Source organism: Solanum lycopersicum, chromosome 4, assembly GCF_036512215.1.
Source record: "Solanum lycopersicum chromosome 4, SLM_r2.1".
Classification (NCBI taxonomy): domain Eukaryota; kingdom Viridiplantae; phylum Streptophyta; class Magnoliopsida; order Solanales; family Solanaceae; genus Solanum; species Solanum lycopersicum.
In genome coordinates, this window is record NC_090803.1 from 65,218,694 (window position 1) to 65,238,096 (window position 19,403).

The following is a 19,403-nucleotide window of genomic DNA, read 5'->3' on the forward strand; positions in this document are numbered from 1 at the left end:
TTGGAGTGACTAAAACTGCAAATTCCTCGTATTCTTATTAATTTGGCAAAGTTCATATTAACCACTCGCATAAATATACCTTCTTCAGTACCAATACCAATAAGTCCATTTAACCTTCAATCAAATGAAACGTTTAATCTTCATCCATTTACATAAAAAAAAGAGTTGGATTATTGTGAGAACAAATATTACCTGAAGTAACTAGCGGTAAGAAAATTTACCGTCAACGAATTAATTGAAGGTTAAATGTATTGAAAAAACATTATACGGACCAAAATCAAAATTTGGTGATATTTTGCGAGAAGGTCTAACTTTGCCCTCTGTACTCATTCATGACCTCCTCATTAGATTTTTGGTTTGGCTCCAAATCGTATTCAACAAAGCCTTTTGATGTTGACTTTCTACTTAGGTCCACTTTTACTAGCCTAATGGACATCTCTTACAATGTTTGCAGACAAAATGTGCATTAAAATATATTTTGTTAGCATATGCTTGAAGTAATATGGTGACATTTCAAGAACCTGTAGATATAGGAATCTAACAATCTTGGAAATAACAAAATAGACTGGCCAAGAAAGTTAACAATGATTAGATGGAGCATTATACCAATAAGATGCCTATACAAATAAAACTAAACAACATGGTCTAATCCAACTTAAGAATAAACTCCAAAAGCTTAACAATGCTCCCATGACAATAGTATAAATATATGCACACTAGAACAGATGAAGAAAATAACACAAGAAATTGAGTTTTGAAGCAAAAAAAAAAAGTGAAAACAAAAATGGGATTCTTTTTGTTCTTATTGTTCCTCTTAGCTAATTCAGCCTCAGGAAAAAGAACCACTTACATAATCCATATGGACAAGTCATTCATGCCGAAAGCTTTTACTAGTCATGAGCAATGGCACTCTTCAATTCTTGAAACTGTCAACTTGAAAGATACAGCAAGCAAAAGTTCTACAAAGCCGACTAGGCTTCTTTATTCGTATGACAATGCATTTCATGGATTCAGTGCTGTTATGTCTGAGGATGAATTGGAAGTTCTTGAAAAGTTGCCTGGTTTTGTCTCGGCTTATGCTGATAAAATGGTCACTCTTGACACTACTCACACGTTTGAGTTTCTCGGTCTGAATCCTGAGTCAGGGCTATGGCCAGCTTCTCATTATGGCGAAGACGTGATTGTTGGTGTCATTGATACTGGAGTATGGCCAGAGAGTCGGAGTTATAAGGATGATGGGATGACTGAAATTCCGTCAAGATGGAAGGGTATATGTGAGCCTGGACAAGACTTTAATGCTTCAATGTGTAACAATAAGTTAATTGGTGTTCGATACTTCAACAAAGGAGTTAAAGCTGCAAATCCTAATATTACAATTAGTATGGATTCAGGCAGGGATACACATGGTCATGGCACGCATACTTCATCAACTGTTGGTGGAAACTATGTCGAGGGTGCTTCATTTTTTGGCTATGCAACTGGTACAGCAAGAGGGGTCGCTCCACGTGCTAGGCTTGCTATGTATAAGGTCATTTTTGATGAAGGAAGCTTCGCTTCTGATGTGCTTGCTGGTATGGATCAAGCTGTTGCTGATGGTGTCGATGTTATATCCATCTCTATGGGTTTTAATAATGTTCCGTTGTATGAAGACCCTATTGCCATAGCTTCATTTGGTGCCATGGAGAAAGGTGTTCTTGTTTCCGCTTCAGCAGGAAATGCAGGTGTGACTCCTGGAAGACTACATAATGGAATCCCCTGGCTCTTGACTACTGCTGCTGGCTCCATTGATCGTGTCCTCTCTGGAAAATTGACTCTTGGAAATGGACAAGTGATCACTGGTTGGTCAATGTACCCTGCTAGTGCTGTTGTCAACAAGTTCCCACTTATCTACAACGAGTCAATATCTAGTTGCAATTCAACATCCCTATCCAGCTTCAATTATGGAATCATCATATGCGAAAATGGATATTTCTCCGATCAAATAAATATCATTGCTAAATCCTCTGCCCCTGCTGCTATATACATCTCTGACAATCCGAGCATTTTCGAGAGTGGAGAATTTGAATATCCTGGTGTTGTTATCAGCCCTGAAAATGGTGCAGCTGTGATTAGTTATGCTAAATCTAGTGCCAATCCTGTTGCCAGCATTAGCTTTCAACAGACATTTGTGAGATCAACACCAGCACCCGTCGTTGCATCTTATACCTCACGGGGTCCTTCACCGAGCTATCAAGGAATCTTGAAGCCAGACATAATGGCACCAGGGTCATTAGTCTTAGCATCCTGGATTCCCAAAGGTTATACAACTTATATATATCCGGATATTAAATTGAGCAGTGTATTCGCGATGATTTCAGGAACATCCATGGCTTGTCCACATTCCTCTGGCATTGCTGCACTTCTTAAAGGCGCACATCCTGAATGGAATCCAGCAGCAATCCGATCTGCAATGATCACTGGTGCCATGAACATTGACAACACAAATTCCCCCATCAAAGATTCAGGCCTAAACTACAGTATCGCGACTCCTCTGGCTATGGGAGCAGGGTTAGTTAATCCAAACTTCGCCCTGAATCCAGGCCTTATCTATGATGCCACACCACAAGACTATATAAACCTTTTATGCACCATGAAATTCACTCACAAGCAAATCTTAACAATCACAAGATCATCAACCTACACTTGCCATAATGCATCTTCTGATCTTAACTACCCATCATTCATCGCCCTATACACTAATGAAACTGCAGCAACACTGAGTCAAAAGTTTGTTAGGACAGTGACAAACGTTGGCAATGGTCCTGCTAACTATTCTATTAATATGGTTGTGCCATCGAACACAAACATAAGTGTTTATCCTTCAAGATTGTCCTTCAGCAGCAAGTATGAAAAGCTAAGTTATACATTGACAGTTGAATATAGTGGTAACAGAACTGGAGAAGTTGTATTCGGATCGATAACTTGGGTGGATGTAATTGGTCTCCATGCTGTAACAAGTCCAATTGTTGTTGCACCAATGATCCATACTTGGTCATGACCAAAAGACAAGTCAGGGATTTTTAGACTGTCATGATTTTAATGGTTGTTCTGATATATGATTAAGTATATCTAGCCTTCAATCAAATGAAATCAGGTTCTTGATCCATTTTTAGATTGTGAGGGCAAATATGAAGTAACTAACAGTACAAACCTAAATATGCATGGCTAATTAAATGGTGTAATGGTTAATATACATTGATGTTGAAAAAATTTACAATCACATGGATCAAAAGTGCACATTTTAATTAACTGAAATTTGAAGGTTAAATATGGTTAGATAAATATTACAAGGACCAAAATCAAATATTGGTGATATTTGAGTGACTAAAAGTGCAAATTTCCCATATTCTTATTACATTTGGCAAAGTTTATATTTAGTTATTAACCACTTACATAAGTTAACCTTTGCATTACCAATACCTCTTTACTCACAATTATGGATCACTATAATAGAAAAAAATTGAAATCATAGCAAACTTATGGACCACTATAAATCAAACATTTCTTGTTTGAATACGTAAAATTTTACAAAAAGGACTAATTGAATGCTTTCTCCATTAGCCAATTGTCAAATTATCTTGTTAGTATATGCTTGAAGTTTTATCGGACGTCTCAAAATCTTGTAAAGATATAGAAACATAACATTCTTGGAAATAACAAACTAGATGGTTGTTACGTTTGTATTGGATTCTATCGATAGTTTACATATAATGTTTTTTTATGATCATTACTTAAATTTTATTGCATCATATTGTTTAAGTATATTGTTTGATAAGGATGAAAAGAACCATTTTATATGTAATGACCGATTTGGTGTAATTGTGTTGTTACCTTAATATTTTCGTCTCATTTTGTCTTTGTTCATTATTTAATCGTAATTATGTTTTATCTTTTACCCTACCTTTTCATGGTAGTACTACCCGTTTTTACTTTTCTTATAGGTTTATTATTCAAATTATGAATGTGCAACATTATGTAACGATGGAGAACAATACAATACATAACAACCATCCAAACGAAGTTTTGATAATTGATGGAGAAGATACCTATATGGCAAACAAAACAAAAATGGTCTAATCCAACTTAAGAATTAAATCCCCAAAATTGGTTTTCAAAGAAGAACAATGCTCCATGCCCTTAGTATAAATATGTGCATATTGGAGCAAATGAAAAAAATAACACAAGAAACTGAGTTTTGAAGCAAAAAAGAATCCAAAAATGGGATTAGTTAAAGGAGTGCCTCTTCTTTGTATGTTGTTCTTATTATTCCTCTTAGCTAATTCAGCATTAGCAAAAAGAACAACTTACATTATTCATATGGATAAGTCATTCATGCCTAAAGCTTTTACTAGTCATGAGCAATGGCACTCTTCAATTCTTGAAACTGTCAAGTTGAAAGATACAACAAGTGGAAGTTCTATCAATCCGACAAGGCTACTTTATTCGTATGACAATGCATTTCATGGATTCAGTGCTGTTATGTCTGAGGATGAATTGAAAGTTCTTGAAAAGTTGCCTGGTTTTGTCTCGGCTTATGCTGATAAAATGGTCACTCTTGACACTACTCACACGTTTGAGTTCCTTGGTCTAAGTCCTGAGTCAGGACTATGGCCAGCTTCTGAATATGGTGAAGATGTGATTGTTGGTGTCATTGATACTGGAGTATGGCCAGAGAGTCGGAGTTATATGGATGATGGGATGACTGAAATTCCGTCAAGGTGGAGGGGTATATGCGAGCCTGGACAAGAATTTAGTGCTTCAATGTGTAACAATAAGTTAATTGGTGTTCAATACTTCAACAAAGGAGTTAAAGCTGCATATCCTAATACCACACTTAGTATGGATTCAGGCAGGGATACACTAGGTCATGGAACGCATACTTCATCAACTGTTGGTGGAAATTATGTCGAGGGTGTTTCATTTTTTGGCTATGCAACTGGTACAGCAAGAGGGGTCGCGCCACGTGCTAGGCTTGCTATATATAAGGTCGTTTGGGATGAAGGACGCTTCGCTTCTGATGTGCTTGCTGGTATGGATAAAGCTGTTGCTGATGGTGTCGATGTGATATCCATCTCTCTGGGATTTGATTCTGTTCCATTGTATGAAGACCCTGTTGCCATAGCTTCATTTGGTGCCATGGAGAAAGGCGTTCTTGTTTCCGCTTCTGCAGGAAATTTAGTTGACCCCCCTGAAGGACTCCACAATGGAATCCCCTGGCTCTTGACTACTGCTGCTGGCTCTATTGATCGTGTCCTCTCTGGAAAATTGACTCTTGGAAATGGACAAGTGATCAGTGGTTGGTCAACGTACCCTGTTAGCGCCCTTGTCAACGAGTTCCCACTTATCTACAACGAGTCAATATCGAGTTGCAATTCAACTTCCATATCCAGCTTCAGCAATAAAATCATCATATGCGAAAATGCAAAATTCCCTTTGCAAATTGATGTCATTGTTAAATCCTCTGCTATTGCTACTATATACATCTCTGATGATCCACTCATTTTCGAGAATGAAGTGTTTGAATATCCCGGAGTTGTTATCAGCCCTGAGGATGGTGCAGCTGTGATCAGTTATGCTAAATCTGGTGCCGAACCTGTTGCCAGCATTAGCTTCCAACAGACAATCATGAGATCAACACCAGCACCCGTCGTTGCAACTTACTCATTACGAGGTCCTTCGCCAAGCTACCCAGGAATCTTGAAGCCAGACATAATGGCACCAGGGTCATTAGTCTTGGCATCCTGGATTCCCAAAGGTTATACAACTTCTATATATCCGGATATTAAATTGAGCAGTGAATTCGCGATGATTTCAGGAACATCCATGGCTTGTCCACATTCCTCTGGCATTGCTGCACTTCTTAAAGGCGCACATCCTGAATGGAGTCCAGCAGCAATCCGTTCTGCAATGATCACTACTGCCATCAACATTGACAACACCAATTCTCCCATTAAAGATTCAGGCCTAAACTACAGTATCGCGACTCCTCTGGCTATGGGAGCAGGGTTAGTTAATCCAAACTTCGCCCTGAACCCAGGCCTTATCTATGATGCCACACCACAAGACTACATAAACCTTTTATGCGCCATGAAATTCACTCGCAAGCAAATCTTGACAATCACAAGATCATCAACCTACACTTGTCAAAATGCATCTTCTGATCTTAACTACCCATCCTTCATCACGCTGTACACTAATGAAACTGGAGCAACACTGAGTCAAAAGTTCATAAGGACAGTGACAAACGTTGGCGATGGTCCTGCTAACTATTCTATAGATATGACCGTGCCATCGAACACAAACATTAGTGTTTATCCTTCAAGATTGTCCTTCAGCAGCAAGTATGATAAGCTAAGTTATACATTAACAGTTGAATATAGCGGTAACAGAACTGGAGAAATTGTATTCGGATCGATAACTTGGGTCGATGTACTTGGTCTCCATGCTGTAACAAGTCCAATTGTGGTTGCACCAATGATCCAAACTTGGTAATCACAAAAAAAAAAAGAAAAAAAAGAAGAAGGTACATAAAGAACTAGAGTAAAATAACAAAATCTGAGGAATTTAGAGTTATATTACTGAATCAGAAATCTACTGACACGAATCTCGATTAGTAGGACCAGTAGATTTTTAATATCAGATTATAATATCAAAAAGTAAATCCAGAATCAGAAGTTTCCTATCATTGTTCTTTTGTCATTCTTCTTTTTAAGTTACTGTTTCCTTGTTTGATTTTGATATACGTTATTAGAGTCGTGAAGGTTGCGTTACATTCCTTAAAACATCACATTAGGATTATATCGATTATGTTGTTGTGGTTTATTTATGAATGACCATCCGTCCAGCAGACACTTTTTTTTTTTAATTTTTAAATCTATTCATATATATAATTGATCTAAGTTCACATGATTTCCCCATATAAGTTAGTGCCTCAATTTTTTTAATCAAACATGTTGTTGCTGCCTTGTATTTCCAATAATTAAATAGTTCTCAATTATGACTTACATGCTTGAAATTCCTTTAACTTGGAAAATAAAAACAACAATTTTTTTGGGTAATGACAGTTGCAACTTACAATTTCCTTTACCTTGTTGTTTTGGTTTTCTTTCAAATTTAGTATCTCAGTTAGTAGGAGATTCTTTCAAGTAACATATAACTTATATTTTGGTTCATTCTATTGAATAAAAAAACTTTTACAATTTAATTTGTTTCAAATTAAGTACAACACTAACATGAATAAATTATTTTGTTATACTAATAGTCTAGTTAAACATGTGATAACAGGTTAATTATTATTTTTACAAGGTTATCAATTAATGCTTATCATAAGAAATTTCTTATATAATAAGTGAACCTAATCGTGTAATATTTTTTTCTTTCCCATCCAAAATCATAAATTGAAACGACTCATTGTCATGTTGAAGAACCTTTTTCTTTTAACTAACAAAACAAAATAATGAAGATCTTCTTGTTATGCTGCATTTATGAACACTCTTGACTTTTAAGGTCTTCTTTATTATCGAAAAAAAACTTTCATATTACTAGTGGGAAGAACTTTCCACAGCTTTAAATTCTTGTTGTACTAAATAGTTTTGGCATTTTGACTAGTCAGTTGCAGAAGTTGCAGAGCCAGGATTTTCACTAAAGAAATTCAAAATATGAAGAAGTAAAAAGTCAAAAGGAATTCAACATCAGTTATACATACATAAAAAAATAATTTTAATCACGTATAACCAGTGTAATTTTCTGTTGAAGGGGGTTCGGATAAACTCCTTCGGCCCCTACTTGACTCTGCCCTTAGTGACTTCTATCTTCTATTTAGTTAAAACACATGGGTGGTTCCCCACACACTTTAAAACAATTTGTTTGGATCATATGTAATGTAAGCAATGTTCATCATGATTTTAATGGAGCAATATATATAGGTTCTTTCCCTTTACTCTTTTTGCCCATGGCTATATGATATTGATTGTCACTATCAAAATGAGAAAAAGACTTATAAAAAGAGAAGTGGAGAAAGGGTTTAAGAGAAAAAATAAGTTTGGTGGCAATGGCACTATATATGAGGGATCCACTCCTCACTGTGCATTATGAGTACTTAAAAGTATAGGCGTTCGATCGACAGATTTAATGGTTGATGAAACAAGACAGAAATATCTTGTTCCTTATATTTAAAGACAGAAGACTACAAGTCTTGAACTAAAGCAATTTTGAAAATGATAGATGGAGAAATTATCAATAGACAGCTAGCTGAATGATTGCAGAGGGGTGCAGAGTTGAAATAGTTGCTAACTTCCAATAATATATAACATGTTTGGTACATAGTGGAATTATGGACAAAGTGATGGACAATTTGGAAGTAAAGGGAATACTTTGGCTTCCCATACCTCTCACTTGTCTATATAAGTAAATTAGCTTATGTTCAAGAAAATATCCTTCTTGAGTAATATTACTCAACATGGCAAATTATATTGCCTTGTGTATTTGGTTGCTTTCTATAATTCAATTGGCAAAGTCAGAAACTTATATCATTCATATGGATTTGTCAGCCATGCCAAAAGCTTTTTCTAGCCATTATAATTGGTACTTGACTACACTTTTTTCGGTATCAGATAGCAAAGACTTGTTGTCCTCTAAACTAGTTTATACTTATACTAATGCCATCAATGGTTTCAGTGCAAGTCTTTCTCCTTCTGAGATAGAAGCTATTAAGAATTCTCCGGGCTATGTTTCTTCGATTAAGGATATGTCGGTTAAAGTTGACACAACCCACACATCTCAATTCCTTGGCCTTAACTCTGAGTCTGGTGTATGGCCAAAGTCGGATTATGGCAAAGATGTTATAGTTGGATTAGTTGACACTGGGATATGGCCAGAGAGTAGAAGTTATAGTGATGATGGGATGAATGAAGTACCATCAAGATGGAAAGGAGAATGTGAAAGTGGAACTCAGTTCAATACCTCTTTGTGCAATAAGAAACTCATTGGCGCTCGTTACTTCAATAAAGGCCTACTTGCTAACAACCCGAATCTTACCATTTCGATGGATTCTGCTCGTGATACGGATGGACATGGGACTCACACTTCTTCCACGGCTGCTGGAAGTCGTGTAGAGGGTGCATCGTTTTTTGGATATGCTGCTGGAACTGCTACAGGTGTAGCACCAAAGGCTCATGTGGCCATGTACAAGGCTCTATGGGAAGAAGGTGTATTCTTGTCTGATATTCTTGCAGCAATTGATCAAGCAATTGCAGATGGTGTAGATGTATTGTCCTTATCATTAGGCATTGATGTGCTTCCTTTATACGAAGATCCTGTTGCAATTGCTGCATTTGCTGCACTGGAGAAAGGCATATTTGTTTCTACATCTGCAGGAAATGAAGGGCCTTTTTTGGAAACTTTGCACAATGGAACGCCTTGGGTGCTCACTGTTGCTGCTGGCACAGTTGACCGCGAGTTTATTGGCACAGTAACACTTGGAAATGGAGTTTCGGTCACTGGATTATCGCTCTACCCGGGGAACTCTAGTTCAAGTGAAAGCTCCATTAGCTTCGTTGACTGCCAAGATGATAAGGAACTGCAGAAAAATGCACACAGAATAGTGGTCTGCATTGACAATAATGATTCAGTTAGCGAGGACGTCTACAATGTAAGAAATTCAAAAGTTTCTGGTGCAGTCTTCATAACTAATTCAACTGACTTGGAATTCTATCTCCAAAGTGAATTTCCCGCAGTGTTTTTGAACATTCAAGAGGGTGATAAAGTTCTTGAGTACGTTAGGAGTGACTCTGCACCTAACGCAAAGCTTGAATTCCAAGTGACGCGTATTGGTGCTAGACCAGCACCAAAAGTTGCTAGCTATAGCTCAAGAGGACCATCACCAAGCTGTCCTACAATTCTAAAGCCTGACCTTATGGGTCCTGGTGCCTTAATACTTGCTTCATGGCCACAAGAAACACCAGTAACTGAAGTTACCTCGGGAAAACTTTATAGTAACTTCAACATTATATCAGGCACATCAATGTCTTGTCCACATGCTTCTGGTGTAGCAGCACTTCTAAAAAGTGCACACCCTGAATGGAGCCCTGCTGCTATCCGATCCGCCATGATGACCACAGCCTATGTATTGGACAACACGGAAAGCCCCATCCAAGACGTAGGTAATGTTGAACTGTTTGACCATCTCATCTAGAAACTCGATTCTTTTTCATAGAATAAACACGTGGAAATATTGAACTGCATAGAACAGAATTGTGATTATTTAACCATATTATGTCTCAACAGGTCTGAAGAATGGTGTTGCTACTCCTCTAGCTATGGGAGCTGGCCATATCGATCCAAACAAAGCGTTGGATCCCGGACTCATCTATGATGCAACACCACAAGATTATGTTAACCACCTCTGTGGTTTGAACTTCACATCCAAACAAATACAAACGATCACAAGATCCTCAACTTACACTTGCTCCAACCCATCATTAGACTTGAACTATCCATCATTCATTGGCTATTTCAACCGGAATAGCAGCGATTCGGATCCTAAAAGGATTCAAGAATTCAAAAGAACAGTGACTAACTTACAAGATGGTACATCAATATACACAGCAAAGCTCACTCCAATGGGTAAATTTAAAGTTACTGTTGTACCTAATAAGTTGATTTTCAAAGAAAAGTATGAAAAACAAAGCTATAAGCTAAGAATAGAAGGTCCAATAACTATGGATGATATTGTGGTTGATGGTTCATTGAGCTGGATGGAAACTAGAGGAAAATACATAGTCAAAAGTCCAATTGTTGCAACAAGTATAAGAGTGGATCCTTTGAGAGGACATAACTGATTTAGTGAAATGATGTTTTAACTAATTTGTTTTCTAAATGTGATATTGTAACACATAATTTATGTGAAATAAACTTATATATTCTTCACATTTGTTTTTGTGCTATCAGTAAAAGTGATAACCTGCAGATATTACTTGAGACTCTGAATTACTCTTTAACTTATCAAACACCTAATTGTTGGTTTTCCTTAAATATTTAATGATAACATTTATAAAAGTATCATATCTGTTCCATATTAGTTGATTATTTACTTTTTTAAAAAGATTATTTTACTAATTTACCCTTTAAAAACTTTTTAAGAATTTTATAAATAAATATGAACATGTTAAAAAAAGATTAAAAAAATAATATAATAAAATGAACAACTAATATGTAAATTATTTTTAATAAAATAATCAAACTTATATAGGACGAAGGAGTAGCTATTATCAATTTGGTGTTTCATAACAAAAAACTAAGAAAAGAGGCTTCGATAATGAGATGAAGTTTTAAATTAAAAAATAATAAAATATAACCATTAATTTTACAATGGTCACTCCTTTAAATATATAAATATTTTATTCACGACTAATTTGAGAAAATAAAACATATTTATAACAATACCTCTCAATATTGCTGTCGGTCGAATAAAATTAATAAATATAGGCACGCAACACACATTAGATATTGATGCGTTACCATAAACGGTCAATAAATCAAATAGGAAAGGAATATCATTAAATACCCTATGTATTGATTAAAAATTCTTTTTCAGACGTATTATACAGAGCTATCAAAATATTTAAAATTACTTAAAAAATCTTAATAAGTAACATTAAATATCATAATGTGTTCATTTGAATCCAAGTTTTTCAACACAAAATATATATTTAGATAAAACAATTATATTTTCTACGTGAATTTTAGGCTTCTAGTAAAAATTCATGCATTTTCCAACTGGAATTCAAAGACAGTCTAGTTGAGAATTACCCTATCATGCCCGTAAGTGAATTAAATATATTTTTGTATCTTGTGCTTGAGAAAATGTTCAGTGATATGGACCAGCTAAGTTGACAAAATGATAGTGGACACTAATGATCACGAGCTTAGATGATATATATAATCATGGTCCAATTATTTTATGATTGTAGGCCGAGGCGAATTTAGGACTAAACGAGGGTGTTCATTCAAACTTTTTCGATAAAAATTATCGTATATATAAGGTTTTTTTTTCTTCAAAATAACATGGTCTAAGTGATTTAGAAGGTTCACGTTTTAAATTTAAATCTCTAGCACTATACTTTTTATTTTTTGGACCCTATGAAAATTCGAAATCCGCTACTTATGTATGGGCCCACCGGACCGGAAGATGAGCCAAAAATCCGTGGCCTCCCGTGACTGCATGCTGTAAAATAAGCCCATTTCTTGGATGAAGCTTCCAATGTCTCTAATTGACTAGTGTACTCTTTCTGCCAGCGTCAATTGAGAATCTCTAGATGATAACTCACATTTCTCTTCTAAAAATTAAACTTTTTGTATGTTCAGTTTTGTTGAGTACTCGAGCCTAGTAATGTTGAAGACTCGAGCCTATTTAGTTGGCTCGTGATATATAGATTTCGGATTTTAATTTTATAATTTTTGTAATTGAACAAAAGTGTGTTGCTTCAGTAAATAATTTTAACCTGTAGCTTTAAAATTGTGAGTTTGAACCATTAAGAGATTAACAAAGATGAAAGCTTGGATAAAAAAATTGAAATTTTGTGATTTAAAATAAAGTTATAGAATTTCTGGTAGCTAAACAAACTGTATCATTAACGATAAACTATTTATAAGAGTACGGAAGCTAAATAGTTACCAAATATCTGTATGAGACTGGCTAAAAGTAAAAAAAATGCCTTACAAATTGAATTGAAAAAATTATATATTTGGTGACATTCTTTTAATACGATAAAATCAAAGTGAAAGCTATTAAATTTTATCGAATCTATATATAAAATACGCCTACATCAGCCTGCCTTAACAGAATGATACAATAGAGTAACTAAGTCATGAATTGTAAGTAATTCACAAATTTTTTCCTTGATGTAAGGGAAAATTATAACAATATAATTAGTGGAAGTCATCTGTATTTTGTCTATTTTTGGTTTGATATAGTCCGTGATCCACATCAATATTTTGCATCTATATACATGATCAATATAAATATATTGTACTGTTCCAAAGTCCAATTTTCAATGCGTCTTTGGTATCACAAATATGCATTGTGGTCAATAAATTAATAAAAAGTTGTTCCAATAAAAAATTGTTCAATCGATGGTATATGGTTGTAATAGAAAGATGGTTGCGTTGATAAGAGATAGTGATCATTTGAAATTTATATATTTAAATAATGATAGTATTAATAATTTTTTAAAAAAATACATTGACACGATATAACTTGCTTAAAACTATACTAGACGAGGTGTAGCTTGTTCGAAGTAATGGTTTTTCCAACATAACTTTTAACAATTACCATTGATTTAAGAGTTTACCATAGTCAACTACTTTAATTTAATTAAACAATTCCTATTCGAGTGCAATTATTTATAAATGCAAGGTACTTATTGTTATATAAAAATTAAAGTACTAACCTTCCAAATAAACATCTATTGCAAATTAATCGACTGACTCTATCATAATTTGCTCAAATTGTTAACGTGACCTTTCTAAAGGCATGTGTGGATTAATTTTTGGCTTATGATTTATAAGTCAAAAGTTATAGGTTTGGATTTTTAACTTATGACTATTTTGATTTTAAAATAAGTTGTTATAAGCCCTTTTTAGTTTTATTCAAACACTTCAAAACAATTTAATAAAAATTATTTTGACTTAAAAACACTTAAAATAAGTCAATTCAAACGGATACTAAGCCCAAGCAAAAAGGCCACGTTTAATAGATGGGCTTTCTTTTTGGTTCTTAGGAGACGGCCCAACAATACTGGATAGGGCATAAAAGCCCGTTCGATTGGAAGATAAAAAGGAGGAACAACACAAATTATTTTCCTTCGAGCGAGTTTTTAATATTACAAATTCTATTAGAATTTAGACTTCGAATACATGTATGTAACATATTTAGATAATATATTGGATACATAGGTTAAAGTTGAGTGTTATTTATTTTGGATATATAGTATTCAAATGGATTCACATATATATAACTCTCTCGCTCAGTTCTCTACTTATTATCTGAATTTTTGAATGTATCTAGGATTATCTAGTGTGATTCGCATATATCTGGATTGTACAGACAATCTTGCTCATCACTTTCCCTATTTCAGTGTATATGGTAGCAAAAATATATGTATATATTTATATCTGACTTAAAATTTATCATAAAATTATTAATAAAATTATTTTAAAACTGTTAGGTTATTAGCATTTTAATATTAATATTTAACATATTAAATTGCTTTATTTTGGAGTTATAAGAATGAACATTGGAATGGATGACTTCTACATCATCCATTAGCATTGGTTATCCATCAATGTATTTCATTCTTAATTCCTACATTACTCTTTGTAACCTATGTAACTCCCATTGTAACCTATGAAACTCCTAATGTCATTATCTTCACTATTTACTACCTCCATTATCTTCCTATTCGTTGCTAGGAAGACTTCTTGTAGTATAAATAGTGGTAGTTTTCATTTGGTTTTAGAGACACACAAAACACAAGAGAAAACAAAGAGTGAAAGAGTTAGTCTAAAAGAAAGTTCTTATTAGTTGAAGGGAGGTGTTTTTTTGTAGAGCTTTGGACTCAACTCTTATCCAGAGTTGTTGAGTTATACTTTGTGAAGGCTGTTGTATCCTAGAGGGGACAAGTCAAAGAGGACTACTGCTGGACCGGTGAAAACATTTGCTGCAGTGGGCTTGAATCTCCTTAAAGAAAGCGAGATATCTGCGCCTCAGCCTGAAGAGATTACTTTCTTCATTTTATTTTCAATTGTAATCTTGCAATTTTATTATCTTGTAAGTTTTTCACTAACAAAAACTAAAAAGATAATTAGTAAATATGATACTAATTTTTCCAAGATAAAATATAGTCTTGTACGTCTATGGACCTAAATCTATTACCAGTGTCCCTTTTGTTGATATTCCGGCAAACAAAGGCCTAAAACAGACTAAGGACCATTTGGCCTAGTTGCTTCATATTTCGACAACAAATAAGAAAAAATCTAACTCTTCGCGTATATATACAGTAATGAAATTTTACGTTTGAATTCCTATCTAAATTTGGGATGCGAAATTTTGAATAAAAAATTTATCCTTTACATCATTCTTACTCTTTTTTTTATTATTTTAAATATAATATTCGATATCTATTTAAAATTCGATTAAAAACTAACAACCTCATAAATTTCACAACATCCTTTGGTGGTATTCAATGAAGTGTATGACCAGAAGCATCTTGGGTTGCCTCAAGACAGAGAGAAAAAAAAAGCTAGTACAATGCATCATTCCACATGCTTTATTTTTTATTACTGAAAAAGAAAAAGAAAAAAAAGGGAAATAAATGGTTTTCTTTTTTCTCAACTCACATGGTATGAATTTTTAAATGTGGATCCCACTCACCCAACCCACCATTTTCCTTTACTTTTTCCAAAAAATACACATTATTTCACAATCAAACACAAATTATATCAACAAAATCCTCCTTGACCCTTAGGTTTCATTTTACATTTAACTAAAACACAACAAAAAGAAGAAAAAAAGAAAGTAAATATTTGGGCTTATAAAACTCAGTTTAATTTTGATATTAACTTTAAAAAAAAAAGTGAAATCTATCATATTTTTAGATTGCATAATACATATATTAAATCTTAAATTTGATTTTAAATTTTAATTTTAATCTTCAATTTTCATAATGAACAAACAGATGTTTTAACTATTCAATTTTGAAATAAATAAATACATGAGTTCTATATGACAAAATATATGTAGAACAAAAAATGACATATACGATAAAAAATATATGTATTATGCTTTTTAGATGGATGAAAGAGTAATATTGAATACGCGTTGTACTACTAGAGTTGCCAACTCTGTGGCAGCTGTATTTTGATTAATGAGACTAAAAATCTTTTATCTATAATAAAATGTATAATGTTAGTTAGACCTCTTATTATTATTTGGTTTTCCACTTATGTCCCGTCGGTGGATAATTAAAATTATAATAAACCAAAACTATGTACTTTGCATTTTACATATTAAATTGTAGAAATTGAGTTACCAAATTTCAGTGTCTTACACTTCAACAATTCTTCTATCTTGGCCAAAACATAAAAATGCATACAAAAACTGATTCAGAAGATACGAGCTTGGCTCCTTCGTCGCCGGACAATAGAGGGCCGACGGCGTATTACGTTCAAAGTCCGTCACGTGATTCTCACGATGGCGAGAAGACAACGACGTCGTTTCACTCTACTCCTGTTATCAGTCCCATGGGTTCTCCTCCTCACTCTCACTCATCCGTCGGCCGTCACTCCCGTGATTCCTCTTCCTCCAGATTCTCCGGCTCCCTCAAGCCTGGATCTCGGAAGATTTTACCCGACGCCGCCGGAGGCGTCGGCGGCCGTCACCACCGCAAAGGGCAGAAGCCCTGGAAGGAATGTGATGTTATTGAGGAAGAAGGACTACTTGAAGATGATAGATCCAGTAAATCTCTTCCACGTCGTTGCTATGTCCTTGCTTTTGTTGTTGGTTTCTTCATCCTTTTCTCCTTCTTTGCTCTCATCCTTTGGGGTGCTAGTCGACCTCAGAAACCCAAAATCACCATGAGGGTAAGTCGTTTTCTATCCTTTTGATTCTACAAATTGGACGATTTGATGGGAGATCTGAAATGGGTATTTGTTGTATTTTGATTTTCAGACCATAAAATTTGATCATTTTGGGATTCAAGCTGGTTCTGATGCCACAGGAGTAGCAACTGATATGATCTCCATGAATGCTACTGTGAAATTCCTTTACCGTAATACTGCATCATTTTTCGGTGTACATGTCACATCAACCCCTCTTGATCTCTCATTTTCAGAACTCACAATTGGATCCGGAGCTGTAAGCATTTTAATCTATAGCTCGATTATCATATTGTTCATTTTGTTATAGTTTCTGTTCTCTGACAATCTAGGGTAAACAATCTCTCTACACTGGGCAGGGGCGGAGTTAGATAAGGCATAAAATTAGACTGTTTCTACATAGTTAAAGTTTATATATATATAATTGTTGCTAGAACACCTTTGATGGATGGTTAAATATTTTCAATTTTGATTGATATGTGAAATGGATTTTGATGAAACAGATGAAGAAATTTTACCAATCAAGAAAGAGCCAAAGAGTTGTAGCTGTATCAGTTATAGGGAACAAGATTCCATTATATGGAGGTGGAGCAAGTTTGAGCACACCAGCAGGGGCGACGCCATTACCAGTGCCACTTAAATTAAACTTCAAGCTTCGATCAAGAGCTTATGTTTTAGGGAAAATGGTAAAGCCCAAGTTCTACAAGACAATTGATTGTCTACTTACTCTTCGTCCCCAGAAGATGAACGCCGCAATTTCACTAAAGAATTGTACCTACAGTTGATTATGGAGCTATCTAAGTTGGTAAAGTTTTGATCTTTTTTCTCAAATCTTGATTGTCAACAAAGTGAATTGATAGCTATTGGGGTCTCTATCTTTTGCCCCCACTACTTACCAACTTTCTCTCTGGAGTAGAATGTGGACAGCCTGTGTTACATGTTACAACAAATTTTCCAACTAGCCGCTACTGGAAAATGGACAGAACAAGAATGTGACAATTATTCATTTCTCATGTTAATTCACCTTGTTATTATATAATAATCTATACCACAATATATAGATTGATTTGTTTATTTGTTTTGGAAGTTGAATAGTACTTTTTTTTTCTTCATTTTATTAGTAAATTATTAGTGTGTAATTCCATGTTGTTAATGAATAATGGTCTCCTGAGTTTCCACCGTTAAGATTTTTTATTTTTTTTCATATATATATATTCGATGGAGGAGAAGGGAATCGAATCCTCTAAATCAACTAAACTATTAAGATTTTACGATATTGGAGTAAAAGTTCAATTTTGTAGCCTTAATTTAGTAGTGACAACTGTATTGACATTCAATAGCTCACTTTTTTAATAAACACAACACTTACAAGGCCAAAAAATCTTCAAGATGCAGGTATTATCATTTATTTATAATGCTTTGTATATTCAAATCAATTATGCAGCCACAATTTTGATAATGATAGAAGTATTGACATTCAATTAGTTCACTTTTTAATAATGACAACACTTTAAAAAAGGCCATAAAATCTATACAATGCAGATATTATCATTTATTTATGATATTTACTTTGTGTATGTCCTGTTGTCTCTTTCTTTAAGAAGATTTTGCAAGAAATGAGACATAGTAGGAGTTGTTATGTCTGCACATAACTTCATAAAAATTTCGAAGGGTCACATGGAAAATGAAATCCACTGTCGATAATGGATGAAGTTCCTCCGTTACATATTAGTTGTTACATTTCTCTTTTACACGTCTATGAAAGGTAAGTAAAAAAGGAAAAAGTCGCACATATTTTACAAGGCGGAAAAATTCCCCTAAATCAAGGGCTTTTATTTAACTTCAATAGAAAATGACATGTGCTTTGATAGTTCAGGCAATCAAGGAAACCAAATAGCTTTGGACTTTGGCTGTTGACTTCCATTTGCAATCAAGGAGAGCAGTTGGAAAAATACATAAATTCAAAGATTATCATTTGAATTGGTCTAAAATATCTTAAGCATCTAAATTTTGCAGGTGATGGGATAGTGTGAACGAAAAATATTATCTCAAGAGTATTTATATGTTATCTATTGTATTAAAATACTGTGGAGGGAAATGTGTTGGGAAGGTTGAGGAAAACATGCGAGGAAGAGATAATAAAATTGCAATATTATTTATGTAGCTTGTTTTCTTTATTTATTTTTAAGAAATTTATTTTTTTAGAGAAAATATTTTCCGATATACTAAACACACACGTGTCAAGTCACTATGTTCTGAAGTTTGAACCCCGAAAAATTACTTCAAGAACAATATCGTGAAATTTAGAATTGTGGAGATCAATCTTTGGATAATATCCTTAATTTCAACTGCTCTTAATCGAATTGTTTTGAAGTTTAAAGTATTTTAGAGTCAAGTTTGAAATAAATCATTATATAGATGCTATTTCTTTCTTGTGAATAATGAAAGATACGAAATAAATTAAATTAATAAAAGTATCATGTTAGTATAATTTTTTTTCTCGATCTTCTCATAGGCACAATATTTAAATCAATAAAGAACTTTTTCTTCGATATGAATCGATATTATCCATTTCAAATACTTCCCTGTAGCTTCTAAGGCAAATTTCATATTTGAATCATAAATTGACGAATTAATGTGTTTTTATCATGCTGCTTCAGTATAACAAATAATATTTTGACTAATTATTCGTAAATTTACAACAACACCAA

General features: G+C 34.1%; 3 protein-coding genes across 4 annotated transcripts; all 3 read left to right on the top strand.

Annotated features, from left to right (window-relative positions):
* Positions 1-784: 784 nt before the first annotated feature.
* Positions 785-3,043, top strand: Phyt5 (aspartate-specific protease Phyt5). Its single transcript, NM_001365698.1, is given in 1 exon segment — positions 785-3,043. A coding segment is annotated over 1 exon segment (2,253 nt). The 3' UTR covers positions 3,038-3,043.
* A 5,125-nt stretch (positions 3,044-8,168) lies between these two features.
* Positions 8,169-10,965, top strand: PHYT2 (subtilisin-like protease Phyt2). Its single transcript, XM_010322026.4, has 2 exons — positions 8,169-10,199; positions 10,324-10,965. Exons 1-2 carry the CDS (start codon positions 8,498-8,500, stop codon positions 10,875-10,877), a joined length of 2,256 nt encoding a protein of 751 aa, XP_010320328.2. The 5' UTR covers positions 8,169-8,497; the 3' UTR covers positions 10,878-10,965.
* A 4,942-nt stretch (positions 10,966-15,907) lies between these two features.
* LOC101250111 (uncharacterized) lies at positions 15,908-17,778 on the top strand. 2 transcript variants are annotated; one of them, XM_004238092.4, is made up of 3 exons: positions 15,908-16,677; positions 16,766-16,951; positions 17,196-17,778. In XM_004238092.4, exons 1-3 carry the CDS (start codon positions 16,183-16,185, stop codon positions 17,475-17,477), a joined length of 963 nt encoding a protein of 320 aa, XP_004238140.2. In that variant the 5' UTR covers positions 15,908-16,182; the 3' UTR covers positions 17,478-17,778. The 2 variants fall into 2 exon arrangements, with proteins under 2 accessions (XP_004238140.2, XP_004238141.2); XM_004238093.4 differs by having other exon boundaries at positions 15,965-16,677; positions 16,766-16,888.
* Positions 17,779-19,403: the final 1,625 nt, after the last annotated feature.